The sequence below is a fragment of the Pygoscelis adeliae genome, unplaced genomic scaffold, assembly GCF_000699105.1.
Source record: "Pygoscelis adeliae isolate BGI_AS28 unplaced genomic scaffold, ASM69910v1 Scaffold114, whole genome shotgun sequence".
Taxonomy (NCBI): Eukaryota; Metazoa; Chordata; class Aves; order Sphenisciformes; family Spheniscidae; genus Pygoscelis; species Pygoscelis adeliae.
In genome coordinates, this window is record NW_008824587.1 from 3,590,986 (window position 1) to 3,611,984 (window position 20,999).

At 42.1% G+C, this 20,999-nt stretch overlaps 1 protein-coding gene across 1 annotated transcript in view; it reads right to left on the minus strand.

The window, feature by feature from the left end:
* Nucleotides 1–1,975: 1,975 nt before the first annotated feature.
* NUP214 (nucleoporin 214kDa) overlaps nucleotides 1,976–20,999 on the minus strand; it is a 45,413-nt gene continuing 26,389 nt past the window's right edge. The window contains exons 26-35 of the mRNA XM_009322178.1: nucleotides 20,750–20,855; nucleotides 18,572–18,645; nucleotides 15,000–16,766; nucleotides 13,433–13,506; nucleotides 12,739–12,895; nucleotides 10,416–10,565; nucleotides 7,484–7,655; nucleotides 3,769–3,911; nucleotides 2,895–2,919; nucleotides 1,976–2,196 (exon numbers count right to left, since the gene is read on the minus strand). Coding sequence (XP_009320453.1) covers nucleotides 2,163–2,196; nucleotides 2,895–2,919; nucleotides 3,769–3,911; nucleotides 7,484–7,655; nucleotides 10,416–10,565; nucleotides 12,739–12,895; nucleotides 13,433–13,506; nucleotides 15,000–16,766; nucleotides 18,572–18,645; nucleotides 20,750–20,855 — 2,702 coding nt within the window. The 3' untranslated portion in view covers nucleotides 1,976–2,162. The remainder of the gene's footprint in view (nucleotides 2,197–2,894; nucleotides 2,920–3,768; nucleotides 3,912–7,483; nucleotides 7,656–10,415; nucleotides 10,566–12,738; nucleotides 12,896–13,432; nucleotides 13,507–14,999; nucleotides 16,767–18,571; nucleotides 18,646–20,749; nucleotides 20,856–20,999) is intronic.

The window sequence follows — 20,999 nt, forward strand, 5'->3', positions numbered from 1 at the left end:
AACCAGGAGCAGCACCCTTCTCAAGGGCAGAGAGTTCAGGGGATTGGGTTGTTTCAGCCATGATTTTGGAAGCAGTGCAAGAAAATAATGTGCATGTTCAATCAGGATCTAGAGCAATTCTAACGGCCCTTCACTTGCAGAGGGTAAAGGAGTTAAACAGGTACCAAGCAGCACAGCAGGGACAATCCCCAACTGCTCCCATCATTCCAAAAGAGAAACTTTAAATGGCTCAGCATGCCAACAGCACATTCTTACCAAGCCAATCTTCTCCATAGCAAGAGGTTTATTAGCTATCTGGGGGAGCACAGCTGATACGGCCTTGCTAGGAGGTGTCGCATGCCACAGCGAGGGGAGATTAATGCAAAGAATTTAAGGTCAATGGTTTGGGCCAGCTGCTATTTATAAAGAGGAAGGAAAGCAGAACAGCGGTATCGCCTCTAGGCCTTAAGAAATGCTGTATAGTCAAGAACATACTGGGAGGGCACAGTTCAACCTGTCTTCAGCTTTTTCTTCCATCTCCAAACTAGCAAATTTCAGAAAACTTCCTCTTCTGTTCTAGTGCTGTGGTCCCAGGATCGCTAGCACTTGCTCTCTTCCATTAGAGGGGAAGGGAGGTTATAAACAAACCCCTGACAACAGTGCTGTCTCTAATACGACGCGCATCGTGCCAGAGTTCAGAAATCCAGGGCATATGTAAAAGCCTTAGAACCTATAGCCTTGCAAAGCCTCTCCACATCTAAAAATAAGCCCTCCTTGTACACTATATTCCCCATATTTCAGTGGTCTTCCTTTTTAAAGGGAACCTACCTAATGTCATTCCCAGGTGCAGAGATAGGAAGGATGCTTTCCACAACTAGAGGAGGAGTTAGGTCAAACGCCAACTTTTTATGTTGACTTGAAAAAAGCAATTTCTTCAGGAACTGTTGATAGATGTATTTAGTTTATAACACTGGATGTGAAAACAAGCAGTTATCAACTATTTACAATTCCAAAAAGTGACCACATGCCCACTTGCCAACCAAACCAGAAAATGACACTTGTCATCATATTGTGTGGTATTAAAAAAAACAGAAACGTTGGCATGTTTCTGCTGAAAACAGAAAAAGCAGAGGTATGCCAGAATGTCCTAACAGGACCAACAAGATAAAACCATCCAATCTGCATGTATTCAACTAATACATAAGCTGTTATTTCAAATGCATTTTTCACAGAGCAACAAAAACCCATTACACATCATTTAGAGGCTTCATGGAGGTCAGATGCATCAAATAGAAAAAGTGTTTGTCCAGAATGCCTTCAGGGCATTCTTTAAAACATTTGCTCAGTATGTTCAAGTATAAACATATGAGAATTTCACAAACGTTATCGACTAAAGCTAAAAGCTACAGGGAAAAAGTACAATCTCATACATGGTAGAAAAAAAAAACTGTAGCTGACAGTAGAATCCAACAGCCAAAGCCACAAGCTGCAAAATCACTAATGCCTCCGGATGGAGGTCACACTTCTAATTCAAGGGCCAGAAGTTTTCCCTGAGTTCCATTCTCCGAGTTCTGTAAAATATACAGAAAGGTAAAAATAGGAGAGCTTTTACTTCCCACCTCTTTGCTGAATGTTACTGCCATGGGAACGTGTTCTGCACGCAGCCAGTTTCTTCTCAGATAATTTCCTATTTCTCCACTAAGCCTCTGGCTCACACATGACTCAGTTTTAGCACTTCAGTGAGATAAGCATGTGCCCCATCCTATACTTAAAATTAGCAGGGCAAACTTCAGCCCCTTCTTAAGAGCCTAGGATAATCAGTCATTCTCTTCAATGAAAAATGTGCTGGTTTATATCAGGAACCAACTTGAGCTTACTCCCTTGTCTAGGCAAGGGATGAACAACAGAAAGCTAAGTCCAGTACGGGGCTGGTAACCACAGCATACATCTATTTCTTCTAGATCCAGGGAGATAAACCCTTCCAAAACAAATAACATCAAGGCAGATAAAATAGTTTAATATAGAGCGAGAACAAGTGTTGCATAAAAATAAGCAAAATCTTTTTCTTAAAAAAAAGTCTGATAACTCGTATTTAAAAGAAAAGCTGTTTGGATATTGATCATGTAGGTGACTCATGAACGCAGGAGCTACTGCACAGTTCTACAGGAGAGTTCAGCATGTTCTTAGCTTCTCCATCCACTAAATCCAGAGGAAGATCTGTAAGCGAGAAAAAAAACCAACACAGCAATGAGTGCTAGAGTCTCCCTCAGGCAGTATTAATTCAAGAGATCTCTCAACCAAAACTTCCAGTCTCCCTAGTATCAGAAACTTATTATGAGATCGCATTGGTATTTCCAGCATCTTTTACCTGAGACTGCATCAACACATACTAACTGGATATAATTATGCTTATTCTAGAGCCTACCATCTGGAGACACACATGCTTTCTCTACTTGACAGGGAAACAAAGTAAAAGAAACTTGCTAGAAGTAATCCAGCAAGCCAGTGGCAGAGTGGATGACAGAGTCAACCTCAGACCTTAGTCCCATTCTTTAACTAAATCAGCATCTCGATTCAGCCAGATAAGGACCAATTTATTTCCTTCCTTGTTTCAACCTGACAAATGGAGTAGATATTAGATTCACACACACAGCTTAAGCACACACCTCATGTGCCTGAGAGGTGGAGAAGGAGCATGATCTAACTGAAAATTCTCTCTTATATGAAAGATTAATCTCACTGGAAAGCACACATTCAGAGCCTGGACTTTGAGCTCTATGTAGTGCCACTAAAAAGGAAATCAGAACTAGTATGTTACTGCTAGTTTCAAAGCTTGCTCTTGTAAACCATTCAACTCTTCTATTTTGGTTCTATTTGTATTTTTAACGAAGAGTTAGACGCAAAATGGTACTTACGTGTTAGATGATCCAAAACCAAACCCTGAAAGAAAGGCAAGATTAGAAAAAGAATTGTTAAAAAGTAAAATGAATGCGTAAGATTTGTAGTAAATGTCCCCTCCCACACACAGATTGAAAAACATTTCTTTCCTGCCTTAGGCCAGGGAAAAAGTGATGGGCAAACAATGAAAGTCAAATCTCCATCTAGAAGAAAAGTGACTTGCCTCGGTTCCTAAGAGGGCTTTGCTTTCACTGCTCATCAGTTAGGTCCATTCATGAGCAGCAACTGCGTACAATGCGCCTGGTTTATTCACCTCTCCATGAAAGAGGGCTGCTTTCTGAAGATGGAGTTTGTGCTTAATGCAAGCCCGTGGTGACAGGCAGACCACCAATGAACGTATCCTCTCTCAAAGGCTCTGTTCTCAGCCCTGCGTAAATCACTGCAGCTTCACTGAATTACATCAGATAAAAATTTGGCTATTGGTGTTCTAGCTCAATTTTGCAGTGCATATTCTTTTGACACTAAGTACTTACATACAGATACCCATGCATATGGTACTGAAGAGATACTCGTTATTTCTCAATATTGTCCTTTGAGAAGAAAGAACAACTCCACAAAAAGGGGTGAAAAGCAATAATCTGATGAGGTGTGCAGAAGAATAGTGATTTATTGACATGCCAGACAGCAAATCAGTGATGGAATTATAAGATAAAGTCTGTGAAGATGCTACACCCCACCCTGCAGCTCAGTTCTCCAGGCTGTGGTGCCCTCCCTATAGCAGGACTAGGAGCAGGCAGATTTTTGAGAGGGAGCTGAGGAGTCACACCTGAGTTACAAGGAAAACTGGAGACACGGGGCCTGTTAGGTTCATTGTATTTTAGCTTCTCCTACCTCCTCCACCTGTCCCAAAAGCTGAGAATCCACTGCTTTGTGTGCCGAAACCGGTACCCTGTTGCGACAGCGATCCAAATGTCGGGGTGTTTTGATTTGCTAGAGTGCCAAACGATGCTGTATTGTTACTGGTACCACCAAACCTGCAGTTTAAAGAGAAAATTTGTGTCTGCAAGCATCTTCTCACTTACAGTGCTGTTTTGTCCCCATACCGCAATAACAACAGTGCAACCCTTAAACGAGGATACATCAAAAGAGCGAGACCACCCAATATGAATAATTGTAATTGTTCATTCTGGAAATGGATTTTCTGGTTTGGGAAAGACTATTGTACATACAAACATCTGTTCAGCTCCCATTCTTAATGTACACCAGGCAGAAAGGCAAATACATTCATGCTTACACAGGATACATTTTCAAGTGCTTGGAAATACCAACTCCAGCAATCAAATGGAATACATTAACTCACCCCTGTGTGTAGTTTTCACCCTTTAAGCTCCAGAGTACAGCATCGTTTTGTTTCACAAACAGGGCAGCAAACACGGAATTGGCATGAGCGGCTCACGGCCAGAGCACAGAGCAGAGCCCATATACAGAACCCAGGCTCCCAACTTTCAGATGGTACCTTACCCACTGCCCATGTGAGCCATCTGCAGATTTCTCAATTCCTTTCTCTCCCTGGCCCGTTTTGAACCGCACGCAGTTCCAGTGCTTTCCTGAAGATCTGCCCCTACCTGGCACTTCTCCCCACCACCTTTGGATTACTTCCCTAATTGCTTTTGGGAACTGAAATAAGAAACATTTTATATATGGAAATTGGTCTCCTTTCTCCACCCACTCCGTCCAACCAGGCATTGTAGAGCTATCAGCATGACACACTAATGAGACCACGATATGTATTATTGCTCTCTGCCCCCACCCCCCCATACACTTCTCCCGATTCTGAACATAAGAGGTGCACTCAAAAAATGAGCTTCAAGTGTTTCTCTAACTTAAACTGGGCAAAATGCAGACACAAAGTTTTCAAATGACAGGCTCTGCAAGTGCACAATGCTACTAGTACTAACCCAGCACCAGCCCACCCCTGAACAGACACTTGGTCAAGTCAAATAGCGTGCCAGCTTTGCAAGGCTGTGCCTCACACAAGCTCCTGTCATTTCTGACTTAAAATATGAACTGACAGCACGTTAACCCACCTCCCCACCCATCCAGATCTAGAAGAATTTAAAAAAGAAAACAAAAAAAACCCAACCCACAACACACATCAAAATATATCTCTCCAGATAAAAGACAACCCTTGTAGCAGTGCGACAAGCAACTCACCTGGTAAAGGACATCACCTCTCCTATCCCAGACACTGTCAACCATACACACTACTTCCATACACAGCATTAGATACAATGGGCAGTTCAGTGACTTTGCATCTTTGGCCCTGCTAACCACCCCCTGTGCCTCTGGTTTGGCTCTTGAGCCATGTACCTTGCAGACAACTTCAGCTCAGAACCATAAATGTGGTTTTCTCAGGAAGAGCAGAACAGGTTTTGTGGTTCTTTTTAAAGAGAAGCAAGATGGGGTGATGCATTTTAGAACAAGAGGTTTTAACAGTGCTCCGTCTTCTCAGGACTATGCCACTAAACACACAAATCATGTCTACCCGGTGAAACGAAGTGGAGGTGAAAATAGTGACAAGGAAACTTGTGGTTCAAACTGCTTCTTTCAGTTGGAACTAGAAGAACATGCCTGTTGAAAAAGGCTAAGCATAGTACAAGTAGAGAAACAGCTTAAGCTATGGGCAAGTTTTTTTTAAACATATAAAAGACATGAGATAGGTTTGATTAAATTGTTACCAGGCAATGATTATCTTGCCCAGATTTTTAGGTCTTTTGTAAAGCTCCTATACAACACAGAATGGAGAGGCACTTGAGGTTAGTTTATGAAAGCAAAACATTATTTGCTCACAAACAGCCGGAATTGCAGACTTTGAAGAAGTGTAGTTGTTTCTATTTTTTGATACCCAAGTCATTTACCAAGCGATGCAGATTTTTCAGAATTGAAGCAGCAATGAATCACATGTATTTAAGTTAGCAGGTGTTCTCAGAAACTCAGAGCTAATACCGCACAACGTACTGGCAAGTAACTTCTCTCTGGATTTGGGATTTTTGAAGTTTCACTTCAAGAGAAAGGCAGAAAGGAAGTCCTGCGCAGACGCTACCTTATACTGCAGAATTAAACTATTGCTCAAAATTTTGTGGTGAGAGTGAGATTTGGATGTTTGTAAAGCTGCCTGGGAATTCTGCACACTCCTTTAAAGTTTTTAAAATCAAAATCAAATTCCTCAGGCAACTCTGAAGATATCAGAGTGAGACTGTACCTTTCTAATAGGGAAGAAATTCTCAAAACTTCCCACAAGTTAAGCCACTGAGTTCTTTCTTGAGTCTGCAGACTCGTTATGCAAGCCCTCTGTTTGAATCAGCGCGCTGCTTGTTCCGAATCCCATTTTATCTTTAAGCTTCCAACATCGTCACTGAGCGCATCCAGCTTCAGTACAAAATCCTGCAGCACAATGGCTGAAATTTGGAACTTAACAAAATATCAGTCGAATTGAAGCTAAGTCATCCCTACAAACGCATCCTTCTTTGCGGGGATTTAATTAAGCCGCCTCTGTTTTTACCCTTTCCAAAGGGACTCTCCAACCTGCTGCAGCAGAGTTCAGGACGTAGCAGAACCACCTAGCTGAAGCCTCCCACAGCTCAGGGGTGCCCTGGCAGATGGGTATCTGCCTAACCTCATGGGGAATTAACAAGTTACACTTCTGGATGTTCTAATGTGCCTTACGTAAAGGCAGTTCCTCCTGAAACTGAAGACAAACACTTGTGAAATGTGTAAACACTAAGATTGGGAAGATATCCAGTTTCCTCTTTTCACTGGCAATTTTTCTTTTTTTTAATTAGGTCTATTCGGTCTGCATGTAGTTGTAGGGCATGAAGGAGAGCTGCTTGCTGGTAGTGCAATATTGAAGAGTTGCATTTGCTGCCTACTGCAGAAGCTGCTTAGCAAGGTTTGAAATTCTGTATTTGCTGAACAAAACAAGGAATAAAGTGCTGTCTACGCTGGTGCCAAGCACAGGCTTAAGGGGTAAAGAAACAGGTAAAACCAATCAGTGTGGGATAAACACAATTCGCTCTGGAAGCGCAGGCTGTTACAAGTGCTTCAACCCATCCCCTAAAGGTGAGAGAACGGACTGAATTCTCATTAGTACCTCTAGCGCAAATCTCACAAGTGGATAAGGTGGCTAGACAGTCACGGATAATGACATTTATTATTTTCTTTGCTAGGCATAGTTTGTAGGCCTAGATTTGAACTCATTAAGTGCGCACACAGAAAATACTCCTGCATTTCCTTAGACACTTGCAAGATGACTCACATTCCCCCCCCCCCCCCCCCCCTCCCACCAAAAACTCTAACACTAAAGATTCAACACAGTTTCAGCATTAAAATAAGATCATACACATTATTTCCTTTGGGGTTAAAGTCTAAGTTTTATGCCTTTTTAAAATTTTTTTTTTAAAAAACGAACAAACAAACCAAGGACACTTAGAGCTTTGCAATCAATCGCAGAATATATTTTTTACGTTAATGCAGAGGTAACTAAGCATAATAGTTTTTGTCATGCAAGAACATTGTTTTCCCAAACCCTGGGCCCTGGTTGGCTTACCCAAATCCTCCAGCGCTGGCTGCTGCTGTACCCTCGCCGAACACTTTGCCTCCCGTTGAGCCCAGAGGGCTTGAAAAGGTTGGGGCTGAACCGAATGCTGGCACCCCTCCGAACCCAGGGGATCCCCCAAAAGTGGGAGGGCTGCCAAACACTGGAGCAGCACCGAAGCCACCTGAGCAAAACAGAGGCAAAAAAGGGAGAAGAACATCACATAAACAATAATGCAGAAAGAAAAAACAAAAGCTAGATTTCCAAGTAGACAATCTCCATAATGGGGCTGTTCATCTTATCAGATGGACACAGCATTCTTTATAAAACTAACTGCCACAAAGCTTCCAAACTGCAGGGTATTTTGTTATATCCAGAAGAAAACCACATTCTGGGTCTCTTGAACGTTTGAGCACAAGATCAACTCAATCCCCAGAGCTGTACTAGAAGGTGGTCATATATCGTACATGCTTGCACACTGTGAAGGAATGTCTACTTGCTTTATATAAGAAAAGACCAGTATCTTAATTGTGAGGCAGCAAGTGTGCACAATAACCAAGTTATAGTAAAAATACATACAACAGGTGCTAGACTGATGCTTTTATTATTATAAAAGAAGACATATCCATCCTTCATCATAAAACTAGCACTCTTTACCAAAAAAAAAATCTTTGCACATGTAGTCAGTTTTAAAGTAAAGCTCTGCTCATCACCATTTCAACAAGTTACTATCCAAAGGAACTGCATATAATGATGTAAAATGAAAAGTCTCCTGTAAAGGTCAGCTTCGTGAACATTTGGCTGCTGTGGTTTGGTTGCAGTGTTTTACCCTGGCTTCTAATCTAAAGCTCTGGAAGGACATAGAAGTGTCCTGCGGACAGAATTTCATGCATGCAAGTGCTTGAACTGGAAGAACTCCCCAGTGCAATGGGCAAGTCTCCCCCATCTCTTAAGACCAGAGAGTAGAGAGCAAGCTTGGATTTTTAGGTGCTCCAGTGATGCAAAAAGATTCAGGAGGTAGGGCATTATCTAATCTGGTTTAAGTGTGGAAACTAAGATGAAATGATTAAATGCCAGGTCAGTGGAACTGCACGATTCCTGCAGGGAATCAAGAACTCAACTCTGCTCTTGGCAATTTCTGTTTGGGGTTTAGCTGCCTTCTGCAGCTCTGAATGGACTTCTACCTAGATCATTTCATTCTATGTTCATATGCTGATATTATTGGCCTGTTTCTAATTGACACTGTGGAAGATGAAGGACAGCTGCTCTTTTGTTTGACTACAGATAAGGATGGGATACCACCACACATTTTAATACCCTGGGTGAAATTCCAGTCCATGTCAAGGTAATGGATACTGTTTGGCTGTAAAAACAAAAGGTCTGGAAAAAATAAATCCTAGGCCTGAATTATTTAAACACAGATCAGATATCTTGTTACCTCTATCTCTAGGAAGTTAAGAGTATTTATCACAGGGGCTGAAGCTTTGCTCGGCATACACTCTCTTTTGCAATGCATATTAACAAACAGTGGAGAAAGGAAAGTGAAATATGTAAGTAGTGAAACCAGGACAAAGGGGGATTCAAATCAAGTAAACCCTTCCACTGCAGTTGGAGAGGAAGACACACCATTCATTTCAATATTTAGCAAATATAACCAGAGGAGGGAAGGATCTGAGGGGCTCTGTGTGAGTGGATGTGCCTTCTGCAGAAACCTCTTGAAAATCCTATCTCAAGAAGAGCTCTGAAACCAAAATAATCAAAAGCAAGGAAAGAGTCATTGGGTAAATGAAAGAAGAACGTCCTTCAGCAATGCCTTTCTCCTCCTCTAGCAAAAATAGCAGATGGGAGGTATGCCTGAGACAAGACACTCAGTCCACTACCAAGCAGAATGCAATACTTGAGAGACTCCTTACAAATGGCTGCTGGATCTAACAGCATCATCATTATGCTCTCAGCCACTTCACTAACACGAGAGCACAGATACTGTCAAAGCAGAGTGCTTCCTCTCAAAGCACTGCTTCTCCAAAGGGAGTCCTTGAGCACCATTGTCTCATATCAACTTCAAGGATGACCAAACCTCCCCTACTTCCCCCAGTGATGAAGCTTCAAGAGACGCACTTGGAGCGGAACACCTATCTTCATCAGTGTTCACTGTAAGAATGGTCTGAGGATAGAGGAGAAAAGCTTTGCTCTGCCTGATCCTTTGGGCCTCCATTTTTGCCTGGTAATTAACAAAATGAACATTTTGCCATTCAGTTCTAATGACTATATCACAGTCACCACTACTTTTGTGGCTCTTTCTTTGGGCAGATGACAGTAAAAAGAAAAGAGGGTTTGTGGAAATTCCCAATATTTGATTCAATTAACTCAATCGACAAAGGGAACAACAGCTCAACCACAGAAGAAAGTATGATGACAGGTCAGACTGATTTCAAAAGAGAAGGACCTGAAGCATGTCTGATATGAATTTTATGAGGAAGCTTTCCCATTGTAAACACCTGTGCATTCACTCACATGAAGAAATGGGGACAAAAAGGGTTACAAAACCCAGAGTGAAGTTTGAAAGATAATATTCCAAGGAAGCATCTAAAAATAGGAAAAATCTATTCAGTTTCATATTCTGTACTCTTCATTGTATGGTACATAAGAACTGAAAAAATTCACACAGCTCTCTGCTCTTAAACTGCAACAGGAATTTCTGGAATGAACACCAGAAAAGGTAGTTTACTGGATGCTTTTCTGCACAAAAGATTGTAAGTCTCTGCCTTGAATCCACCAGCTAAAGTTCCATTCACTAAGCCATTAGTTATTTTTTATTTATTGTTCAGAGACAATTCCTGTACATGTACTGAGTCCAGGCTGTAGATGTCTAAATAGTAGAATACTCTACTAAATATCTCACAGATAAGCATGGGTGTTCATAGGGGGTGGATTAACAAAGTACCTGCTTTGTTTGGACTGGAGAACCCAAAGCCTTGAGATGCCACGCTTCCACCACCAGAGCTGAAAGTGCCCGTAGGCTTCTGCTCTCCGAAAGATGAACTGCCAAATCCAAAAGTCTTTGCTCCGCTGTTTCCAAATAAGCTAGAAGAATCTGGGGAGATGAATAATACTTGTGAAGCTCATAACAGACAATATTCTACATTACACTTCATTAACTGGATCGGGAGAAAGGGAAACGCCTTTTACTTCCCCAAGCACAAAATGAACACCACATTGAAAACAGCACGCTGCCGAGAGAAGCCGAGTTTTCCCCTATTCCTACAGGGCTTTGTAGTTCCACCAAGATCCATTCTGGATCTCATGGACCACTAACAACCCTTTATTGCTGCAATCTAGCAAATCACAGTGATGGATGATTTGTTTAGTTGCATCCTGTGCCGCAGTCACTAGAAGACAATCCCTCAAGTGAGAAATCACAGCAGCTAGAATCAGTCTCTCCTGACAAATTAAAGATTCTGAGCTATTTTGGCAATGGCCAGTATTTCTTAATGTGACTATCTGACAGGACCTTAAAGTAGGAGCCAAACTTTTCCAGCCTTACTGAGAAATGACTCAAGTTTTCATCTTTCACAAGGCTACACAGAGTTTTAGTATCCAGTGGCAGGACACAGAATAACCAAAGCTTTTCTCTGGTGAACCACCTTGTTTTATTTCATCACAAAACCCAGCAATGCAATAAAGGAGGACTAAATTAGCAAGGTTAGAGAACTGACCTCAATCATTAATCCCAATGGATCATTAAAGAGGCAATAAAAGAAATGGATTTGCTCTCCCAAGACTTGAAGCGCTACTTCTAGCCACTTGCAGCTCATTCTACAGCCTTCCTTTGTTCCCCTACTTTTACGTCTTAGCCACTGTTTCCCCTTCTTTGTGCTTTCTACCTGCTGGACTCCACCCCTACTGCTTTCCCCTTCTGCCAAACCCAAGTCACAAGTGATGAAATAACGAAGCTGGGCAGTCATTAAATAAAAGCCACAGTTAAGAAATCATCATGAATAGCTTTTGTGACATACCAATGCATGTAACAAGCGCAGATCTGCAATAGCTGCGCACGAAAGGCACGAGAGAGCCTGCTACTATTTCAAACTAATTGCTACAGCAGACAATGGCATACATGCATCTTAGCTCAAATTTTAGAGTATTACCAAGACCTGTTAGCCCAGAAAACTCAAGACTAATGTGTTTTTATACACTAATAGACAGTGATTGATTCTTGCCCTTACAGTTAATCCTTTATACCTTCTAGAAAAATTTCTAATAGTCCCTTAAAGTCCCTGGTGCAAAGGAACCTGCAGGTAGCTTTAATGTATTCTTAACTACTTTTCATGCCTCTTTTGTTAGGTTGGTTGGCTCGGTAAGAAGCAACATGCGGGAGGGTTAGTGTGGCACCTCACATGCATATTGATTTAGCTAAAACATGTGCGGACTGATGCCTTTTAGCTGACAACTGGAGCAAAAGAAAGGATAAGTGCTGAGTCCCTCCTCCCAAAGAGGGCTTTAAGACAATTCCTCTCATCTACCCAGCTTTCACGACGCTTGTAAGAGTTTATCTGTGAGACCCCCACCCCATCGACCACATCTGTATAAAAACTGATAAAAGGAACTCTGTAATTCTGCTTCCTTACCAAAACAGACTACATCCCCACGCCAACCACTAAGCATATTTATTTTTCTTTACTACATCCATGTGACTGAAAAAATTCACATCTCCTCCTAGACATGAAAAATGACTGAGAGCTTACCCATGTATTACAGCAAATTTTGATACAATATCTTGCACGTGCTGCATAAAGATAGCCATTTTTAGGACAAAGCTGAGGAAACTGCTATCCATCACACACTTGTTAGCTTTGTTTCTCTTGAAGATGGGATCCTTAACAATTTCTACAGTGTTAGGGCAGGCGAGAAATAATTAAAGCTTTCTAACTTCCAACCAAGCTGGAAGCAGAAATTCAGTGACAAGAATTTAGAGTATTCAATTTTGAAGAAGCACTTGGCCAAGAATTCCCTACAGAATATAGATATTCTTCACACTTCTTGCATCTGCTTGTTTGTTTCAACAGCTTCCCTACTTGTTTTCCATGAACCTAAAAGAAAAATTCCGGATTACACATCATGCATACTCTCTGTCTCCGTTACCTCCTAGAAGCCTTTCGTGTTAACTCAGAATTTACTCAAAGACGACTAACAGCAGAAAAGCAGATGGGATCACAAAAGCAGATGGAAATCACAGCACATTTTGTATTCTTGTTTTGTTCACTTACTCTGGGAAGCTGCAGATCCAAATCCTCCACTGGAGGAACTGAAGGGATTCTTATTGGCTGCATCCTGACTTGGCTTTCCTCCCAAACCGCTGAAGAAGCCTCCACCTCTCCCACCACTTCCAGCTCCAAACAAGCCTCCACTGGAAGAAGATGGCTGCTAGAACACAAAAAGGACAAAAAAGGGATTTAAGCAAAGTCAAAGCAGCACATGCCCCCAAGGCTGATTTTTCTGTCTGGCCTATTCCTCTGGATATATGAAGGGGCTGATGAACCAGCAAGCAATTACCTTCCAACACATGGAAGTGTTGGAAAGTATGCAGTGAAATCTTATTTAAGTCTGTCTTAAACCTTCTCTATGGTACAGAATAATGCCTTTGAAACTTGCCCTACACTGTCCACTTTCCACTTAGCATGGAATAAAGGCAGGTGACTTAACTGCATCTCTCTCTTATCTTGCATGTGATAAAACATTTGTCTCTCCATACCCCTTGGAAACATTCACACAGATGCTGCTTTGGTGCCCACTACAGTAGCACATATCTTCACTACAGACTGGGACACTTTATACTGAGCATGTCAAATTGTTTTGGGTTTGGTTTTTTTTTTTTAAATGTATCAGAAATAGGTAGGGAACCCTGAACAAGTCCACTGTACATAACAGTCCCTTGTTTCTACAAAAGCAATAAATACTTGCCTGGCCAAAGACAGTGCCTCCAGTATTAGCTGCTTGCCCAAACACAGAACCTGTGTTACTAGAACCAAAACCTGCTAAGAAAAGAAAGGAAAATAAACCACCAGAACTATTACTAGGGTATAAGACAATTCAGGGAGGTGACACTAGTCCAGAACAGGGAAAAGGACAGGTCTCCCATGCCAAAGCAAATGATGTTACCAAATATATCTAGGTTGGACAAATTTAATGTGCCAACACACAAATAATAAATTCCACTGAAAGTTTATTTGAAAGTAATTCTCCTTTTCTCTTTGGCCAACTTAAAAATAAACAGAAAATAAAAGGCCTTTTCACTTGTGGGAATGTTGCTAACAATATAAGAGAATTGGATTTCTGTTAACATTGCTACAATAATGCTGCAAGTCATGAACAAGCCCTGTAGCATTCTGATTTCCCTTGTGTAGGGAGGATCTGAGCTTTGTTACCTAAAGATTCCCGTTATAGATAATGAAATGTTTTGATTAAAAAAAGAACTCCCCATTCCATTTCCCAGTTCACTTAAATGTGCATTGTGTAACAAAACTTGCATTTCTATAATTAGGAACACCTTTCTCAAGCAGAGTTCACTTCCCCCAATTTAACTATTCTCTGTTACTGTAGTTAAAATGAGCAAGCAGATTGCCTACAGTGCCATCATTTTTAATTAAATGAGCCTAATTAGTTTTTCTTCCTTAGAAATACACGTTCTCTATTATTACTATGTACCCTTCACTTTTCCCTGGGAGCTCTCTGAAGATTTTACAGACGAAGCTTTGGAAAAAACCCAACAATATATTGTAGCAATGTGGAGAACAAAAGGAGACTGACAAAGAAGGTTCGGTCTGTGCAAGTATTCAATTTAACTGTGTAGACAGGTAGCTGATGGTCATGTTACCGCTATATTTAATTTTGAGATGTTTCCAAATGCAAAAGCGGATTTAACAGATTAGTTCCTTGCTAACCCACCACTTTGAGGGCTTAAAATTTTTTGCCATCCCAGATCATGATACAGTACTACACCTGGCTATACAGCCGCTGTTGCACGTACTCAATGCAGCCCACTGAAGGAAGTGCTGCATCTGTACTCCTTGCCCTGATTATGGTCTCAGAGCCGCCTCGTCACTTCAGTGTAACAATTTACAACATACTAATTTAAGATCTTTTACACTACGCTGAATCCAAACCACTTATTGTGCAACAGGCAGGACAATACATAATTCAGAATTAAGTCAAGGTAGACTTGTAAGTATAAAGTGAATGCAAGATTGGATTGAAAAGGCTACATTCAGAGGCCTACTGGTGAATAGTGAAGCAGAGCAAAAGCTTCTTTGGTCTCCAACATTAGCCTCCCCCTCACACACACTGCAGCTTCTATTCTTACTAATTGAAAAAGAAAAAAAAAACCCAAACCAAAACCCATCAAGTGCCATGGGGGGGGGGGGGGGGAAGAGACAAAAAACGTCCTACTTTCCCCAGTGATATACTGCTCTCTGTACTTCAGCCAGACAGCACTGCTGGGATATTGCATCTCCCTGCAGTTTGCTCTTACCTGAAGCTTGGCAGAAGCTGAACCCAGCAGATGACGTTGTAGTAGTAACGGCGGCAGCACTACCAAAGACGGATCCCCCTTGTCCAAAGCCGGTGTTCTGGCCAAACACTGGAGGGCTGCTTTGTCCAAACAACCCCCCTCCAGTGCTGGCAGATGGCTGTCCAAAGGAAAAGGAGCTGGCACTGTTGGTGCTAGCCGGTGCTCCAAAAACATTGCCACTGCTTGAGGCTGCTGTGGAAGCCGCTGGCTGGCCAAAAGCTGGCATTGTCCCAAACCCAGACTGGCTAAAGGTAAAACCACCTGAAGAACTGCTCGCTGGTTGCCCAAAGGTCGGCGCTTGTCCAAAGGTTGGCTGACCAAAGCCCCCGGTAGTGGTGGTGCCGAAAGCAGAAGTACCAAAACCTGAGCTGGCAGCCTGTGTGGTAGCGGTGGCAGTGGACAAGGTACTGGTGGTGAGTTGCCCAAACGGAGAGGATGCTGTGGTACCTGCTGGTAGTTGTCCAAAAACAGGTGGTGTGGAAGGAGGGGCAGTTGTATCACTAGCAGGCTGGCTAAATGCTGAGCCAGAAGAGCTGGAACTTGGAGGCTGAGAGAACACCGAGGAGCCTGCAGAAGTGGGGGCAAACACAGAGGCACTAACAGTTGGACTCTGAACACATGTAGTAACATCAGAGGTAGCAGCCAACACACTTGTGGCTTCTGCAGGAGAAGCAACGTTTGTTGTAGAGGTTGTCACTGAGACATTCTGATCTGGTGGGGCAGATGCAGAGACGGCGGGAGGCACCGGTGCCTTCAAATCACTTGTGGAGGCAGGAGTAGCAACGGCATCAGGGGGAGGTGCTGCTGATGTGATGCCAGAGCCCGCAGAGACAGTGTCCCCAGCTGTGGCCTGGGGTAAAGTGGGTTCTTTAACAGACTCCGAAAGCTGTATCTGTGGCTGTGGTGACTGTGTCACTGGAGGCGAAGACCCAGCTGCTACAGCTTCATTTTCAGATGGCTTTTCTGACACAGACGGTAATTTGGCATCCCCTGCACCCTTATTAGAAGTTGCAGCGGGGACAGCAGTTTGTGATGAACTCAGGAAACTTCCAAATGAGAGGGATGTTGAAGTAGGGAGAGTAGAAGGGGTAGAGGTGGATGTGCTCATACTGTTTGGTTGCTGAATACCAAAGGAAAAGGTGGGTTTGTTGCCACTAGAGCCTCCAAGATTAAATACCCCAGAAGATCCTGTGTTGGTTATCTGGACATTGCCAAAGAAACTGCCTGTGGCACTAGTGCTGATGGACGGAGATGCCGTGCCAGCTGACGCGACTGATGTTGAAGCAGCTTCTCCAGCTTTTCCTAGTGACAAGGGAGCACCAAAAGTGAACCCAGAAGGTATTGTAGATACTTTAGTTGACTGTGCTCCTGCAACACTGGTAGATGGTGCTTTAGTGGTGGTCTTGGCATTATCATCTACTTGACCAACCCGTAGTCCTGAGAAGCTCCCAAGAGTTTCCCCAGCTAGATTGCTCTGAAACAAGTGATCTCCTGGTTTAGATGGAGGGACATCCAACTTGCCAGAGGCTGTGGAGGGAGCAGATGATGTTGTTGCAGCAGGTTTGTTTGACTGGGTGCCATCTGCTGAGGAGCTATTTCCTATTAAGGCTCCTGGAGCACTTGCTGGCTTGAGGGACCCAAAAGCAAAGTTGCTCTCAGGGACTGCTCCAAATTTGGAACCCCCAGCAAGAGAAAATGAATCCGTCTGGGTGGACTCTTTAGCAGGGGCTGTCAGTGAGAGAGACAGAAGTTACAAATTGAGTTATGGTATGCAAAGCTCATTTATCATTCTTACAACAATAGCATGCTTTAATGCTTCACAGATTGTTAGACAGTGCTCTTGCCTCAAAAATACAAAGCCTCTGACCATCAGGTAACTGCCACTTCCATGTGCATTCAGGAGACAACAATGACATCTGAAGCCTTTATGGACAGGGCTGCAGTGACAAACAGTTACTTTCATGTCATAGTCTCCACTTAACCATCCTTCTCTTTGAGTACAGACAATTTCAGCCTTTGGCTCCTATCTCTTTTTCAACAGTTTGATAAAAACATGAAAGACCCGGTTGCTACAGACCATTTGCTGTTAACACCATTTTCACCCCTTCTTACTTGGTTCAGCTAAACAATTCCTGACATTCACTACAGAACTCTGTTTAATCAATGCCTCAGAACAGAGTTTGGGACATAAAAATACTTTCTGGCACTTGAAAAGTCTGCTACAGAATCAAATCTTTCTTTACAAATTCAGCTATTTATAGACCACCGACCAGTTTCTATGCAGCCTGTTTTCAGCTTTGAAAGACTAAAGAAGAGCCCTCAAATGTAATTGGCAAAGCAGCTCCACTTATAAGATATACTGCTGTCCAACAGTGTGAAGCTGCTGAATTTTAAAGGGAGACTGGACTAGTTTTATTTGATGTATTGTCATTTCATTTCTGAGCACCAAATACACACAAATTCTGACTTGAAGACACTGCATTGGTGTTTGGACTATGGGTTGATTTGGACAAGGTACAGGAAATCTACATGATCAAATAACAAAGAGCAAAAGCTTCTTAGCACAGCTGGTATTATCCTTATGTTTTACCCTGTAAGTATATTAAGTATATTAGTAACTGACACTGAATAACGTAGCATTTGTTTGCTCCTGAGGCACTGAAATTCCTTCTGCTGTTCTTCCATCACCAGCTAACAGAGGCAAAGGTGCTCCTACCATTTCACGGAGCAGCGTGAAGTAACTGTCCTCACGCAACGCTGTAGTTTACAAGTCTGTCTCCCACACCTCCCGCTCCTCCTTTATTCAGTGTTATTTACCTAAGCTTTTACATTAACTGAATCTTCAAGTTTTAAGCCAAGTTAGTTCTCTCTGCTTAACGTCAACAGAGTATTAGTAGTATTGCTGTGGCTGTGATGGTCTAAGGATATAAGCAAGCCAAGAAGAGGCAATATCCTTTATTAGAGCAACCAGTAACATTGGAAGCGAGTTTTTGACCATACAATCTCTTTTGCAAGACTGAAATTAGAGGCAGAAAACTTCAAGAATATTGTAAAGCAGATGTATCAGTCCCCTTTTTCCAGACCGGACAAATGGTATACCTACGAAATGGAAAGGCAGCCTATATATTGTCAACTCAATTTTAAAGGCAACACAAAGCCATCCCAAGCATTCCCTTCCCATTACTAAATGCTCATTCCACTTAACGATAGCTTTCTGTGTCAGACCACCTCAGCAACTTTAAATCTACAGATTAAAGACAGCAGAGAAAATTACTACAGATGTTACCCTTTTCATAAACTAGTACCTCCTAGATGTTCTTGGCAGCAAATATTTTACTTAGTCTTAATTGAAAGGCAGGTAGCCTAGATTTCTGTGCATTACAGGGCATAATCCAGCATACGTATATAATTATTGCAGCTGCTGCAATTTTAATAATAGAACTGCAACATAAAACAAGAACCACACGAATTAGGAAGAGTAAGCGTTCTCTTAGCAGGGAAGAGATGTTGTTTGCATACTCTTCCAAACTAACCTTGCGAGGAAGCCAGGCTGGGCAGTGTCGGTGATGAAGCAGCTGATGTGACGACACCAAAATTAAATCCAGACCTAGGAGGAAAGAGGAGAAAGGGAAAGAATGACACTTAGCTCAAAGTGTTGAAACTTCCAATCCCATGATTAACACAACTTTGAGACTCAGATTTCCAGTACAGACTTGCACAAAGTCAGGCACAAGAACAGTCTCTCCAACAACTAAACAGGCAGAGAGAAGCATGCACACAGACTGGGCTCCATTTGTTTCCCCTCTGACAAGGCTTCTAGAGGGTTAAAGAGAGTCAGAGTTGGAAGTTCTTTTACCACCCCTCATCCTCTCATATTCTTTCCTTTCTGCTGTGTACTTTTTCCCCATTCAGCCTGGCAGCTGAACACTGTGCACCAAATCCTGACAGCTTTAGGGAGACTAAGAAGAGTAGAAGCCACAGTGGTGACTAAAGTTTATTTAGAAGAGCTAAAAGGTAAGAGACAGTACATGTACAAAAGGGATTAAGTGGATACTACCACCTGTAAAAAAGGAAATCACTCATAGCAAGACAGAAATTAAAAGTTTCCATAACTATTTCACACTAAAAATATTGTCTGGCAAAAATTCTGTGATCTTTCATAACAAGCACTGGGGTCCTCCAGAGACCTTCATTCCCTGAGGCTTTTTAAGCTTTCTCCGATTCTCAAAGACCAACTACTGACATAGAAGTCAGGCCGTGTAGCTAAGACATCACTGACAACGGCACTGTATTTAGCATGTCGTTTACAGACTGAGGCACTGCAGCCTGGGACAAAGGCAGGATTTGTTTGCTTTTTGAATCTGAATTTCCGTCTCTCAAAAGGACTATTTTAGGCCTTTGAAGAGCACAGCAAGGCATTTGGGTAACATCCACTTGACAAACCTGCAGAGAAATGGTTAAGACTGAAGGAAACCAGCCATCTGAAAGTATGTGTGTTCTGAAATCATATTACCCACTTCATAAAGAGAAATTCACTTGAGTATTAGATAGGTAAACATGCAGAATTTCAAACAATCATTTCTAAGGAGTCATCCCTCTCCCCCAAACATAAGATATGATCAAAGAAATATTCTTGTCATCTGTGAAAAAACACTCCATAAGAGAGATTTCAGAATAACTGTATGTTCATAACACGCGCCTTGCTTTGTCTTATTGTTATGTAACAGAGATCACCAGATGGCATGGGGACTCTCTAGTCACCTTCATGAACAGACTACTTTTCAAGCCAAAACATGGAATTTGTTCTGTTGTACTAAAATAAGTAATTCAGCAAGTTTGACCAGCAGCACAATTTTCAAGTCCTAACTGGGAATTCCAGCACTTCTGTCTCTCAAACCTCTGCCAGCATTTGAAACCCTTATACGTATGCCCAGGTTAGAAAACCCAACATCATTCCCTTTGGAATCCATCTTCAGAGGTGACAAGTGTTAATATGACCACGTTCAGGTTTTCTTCTTCTTCTCTGGGAGCAGAAACTCCTTGTGTTCAACCTCTTTTCCTGCTGCTGTAAAGCCAAAGTTCATTCTCATGTGCCTCTGCACAACTTGCTAGGGATGATTTTCCTGCTACTGCTCTTTTGTTCACTAAATAAAGAACAAGGTTTAAAACTAGCTATGGTCTGCCTCTTTTTCCTCTTCCTTAACCCCAACATTCAAGATACAGCATAAATGTTCTTCTCTGACTCTATGAGAAGTGGTGATGTGCACTCAAAGACAGTCAGTGAACCCAGTCCATCAGACCATGAGTGGGTGCTTTAACCACATTCTCCATGGTTCATATTGCTCTAATCTCAAATCATCACCTGATGATGAGAAATACCAGTACACACAGTGTATGATTTGTTCAATAGTCCACTATAGATAAACCTGAAAAGAAAGCCAGTCATTATTTACTCTTCATTAGTTACAGACTGAAAAATCTCAAAGCAACACAATATCGTGTAAAATTCTCACAGACCTCCAGACCTCACTCAGGTAGGCTTCCACAAACAAGAAGGTCTTCCAAGTACTCTGGTGCAACCCCTGCCTTCCCAATCTAACATTTGCAGATGCCATTTTACAGTATTATGCAGCTTGTAGGTAACGCTTGCTGTAACAGCCGATACTCATATTTAACATCAACTACAAAGAAATCTTAACACTCATACAGACCCCACAGAAGAAAATGAGAACGCTTTGTTAAGCTGTGCAGTTGTTGCTTGTACTGATGTCACTGTAGAAGAAGTCACAGCTGTAACTGTTTTTACTGTCCCTTGTCCTGTAAGTTATAAGAACAAGCATTACAAAAAAGAAAAAAGCACCTTGTCATCCAACTATCAGAAAAGGAAGGAATAGCTTGCACACGCAGTCTCCAGTTTGACCAACTGGAAGAAAAGCTTTTTTGCCACTTATACAAGGTCTG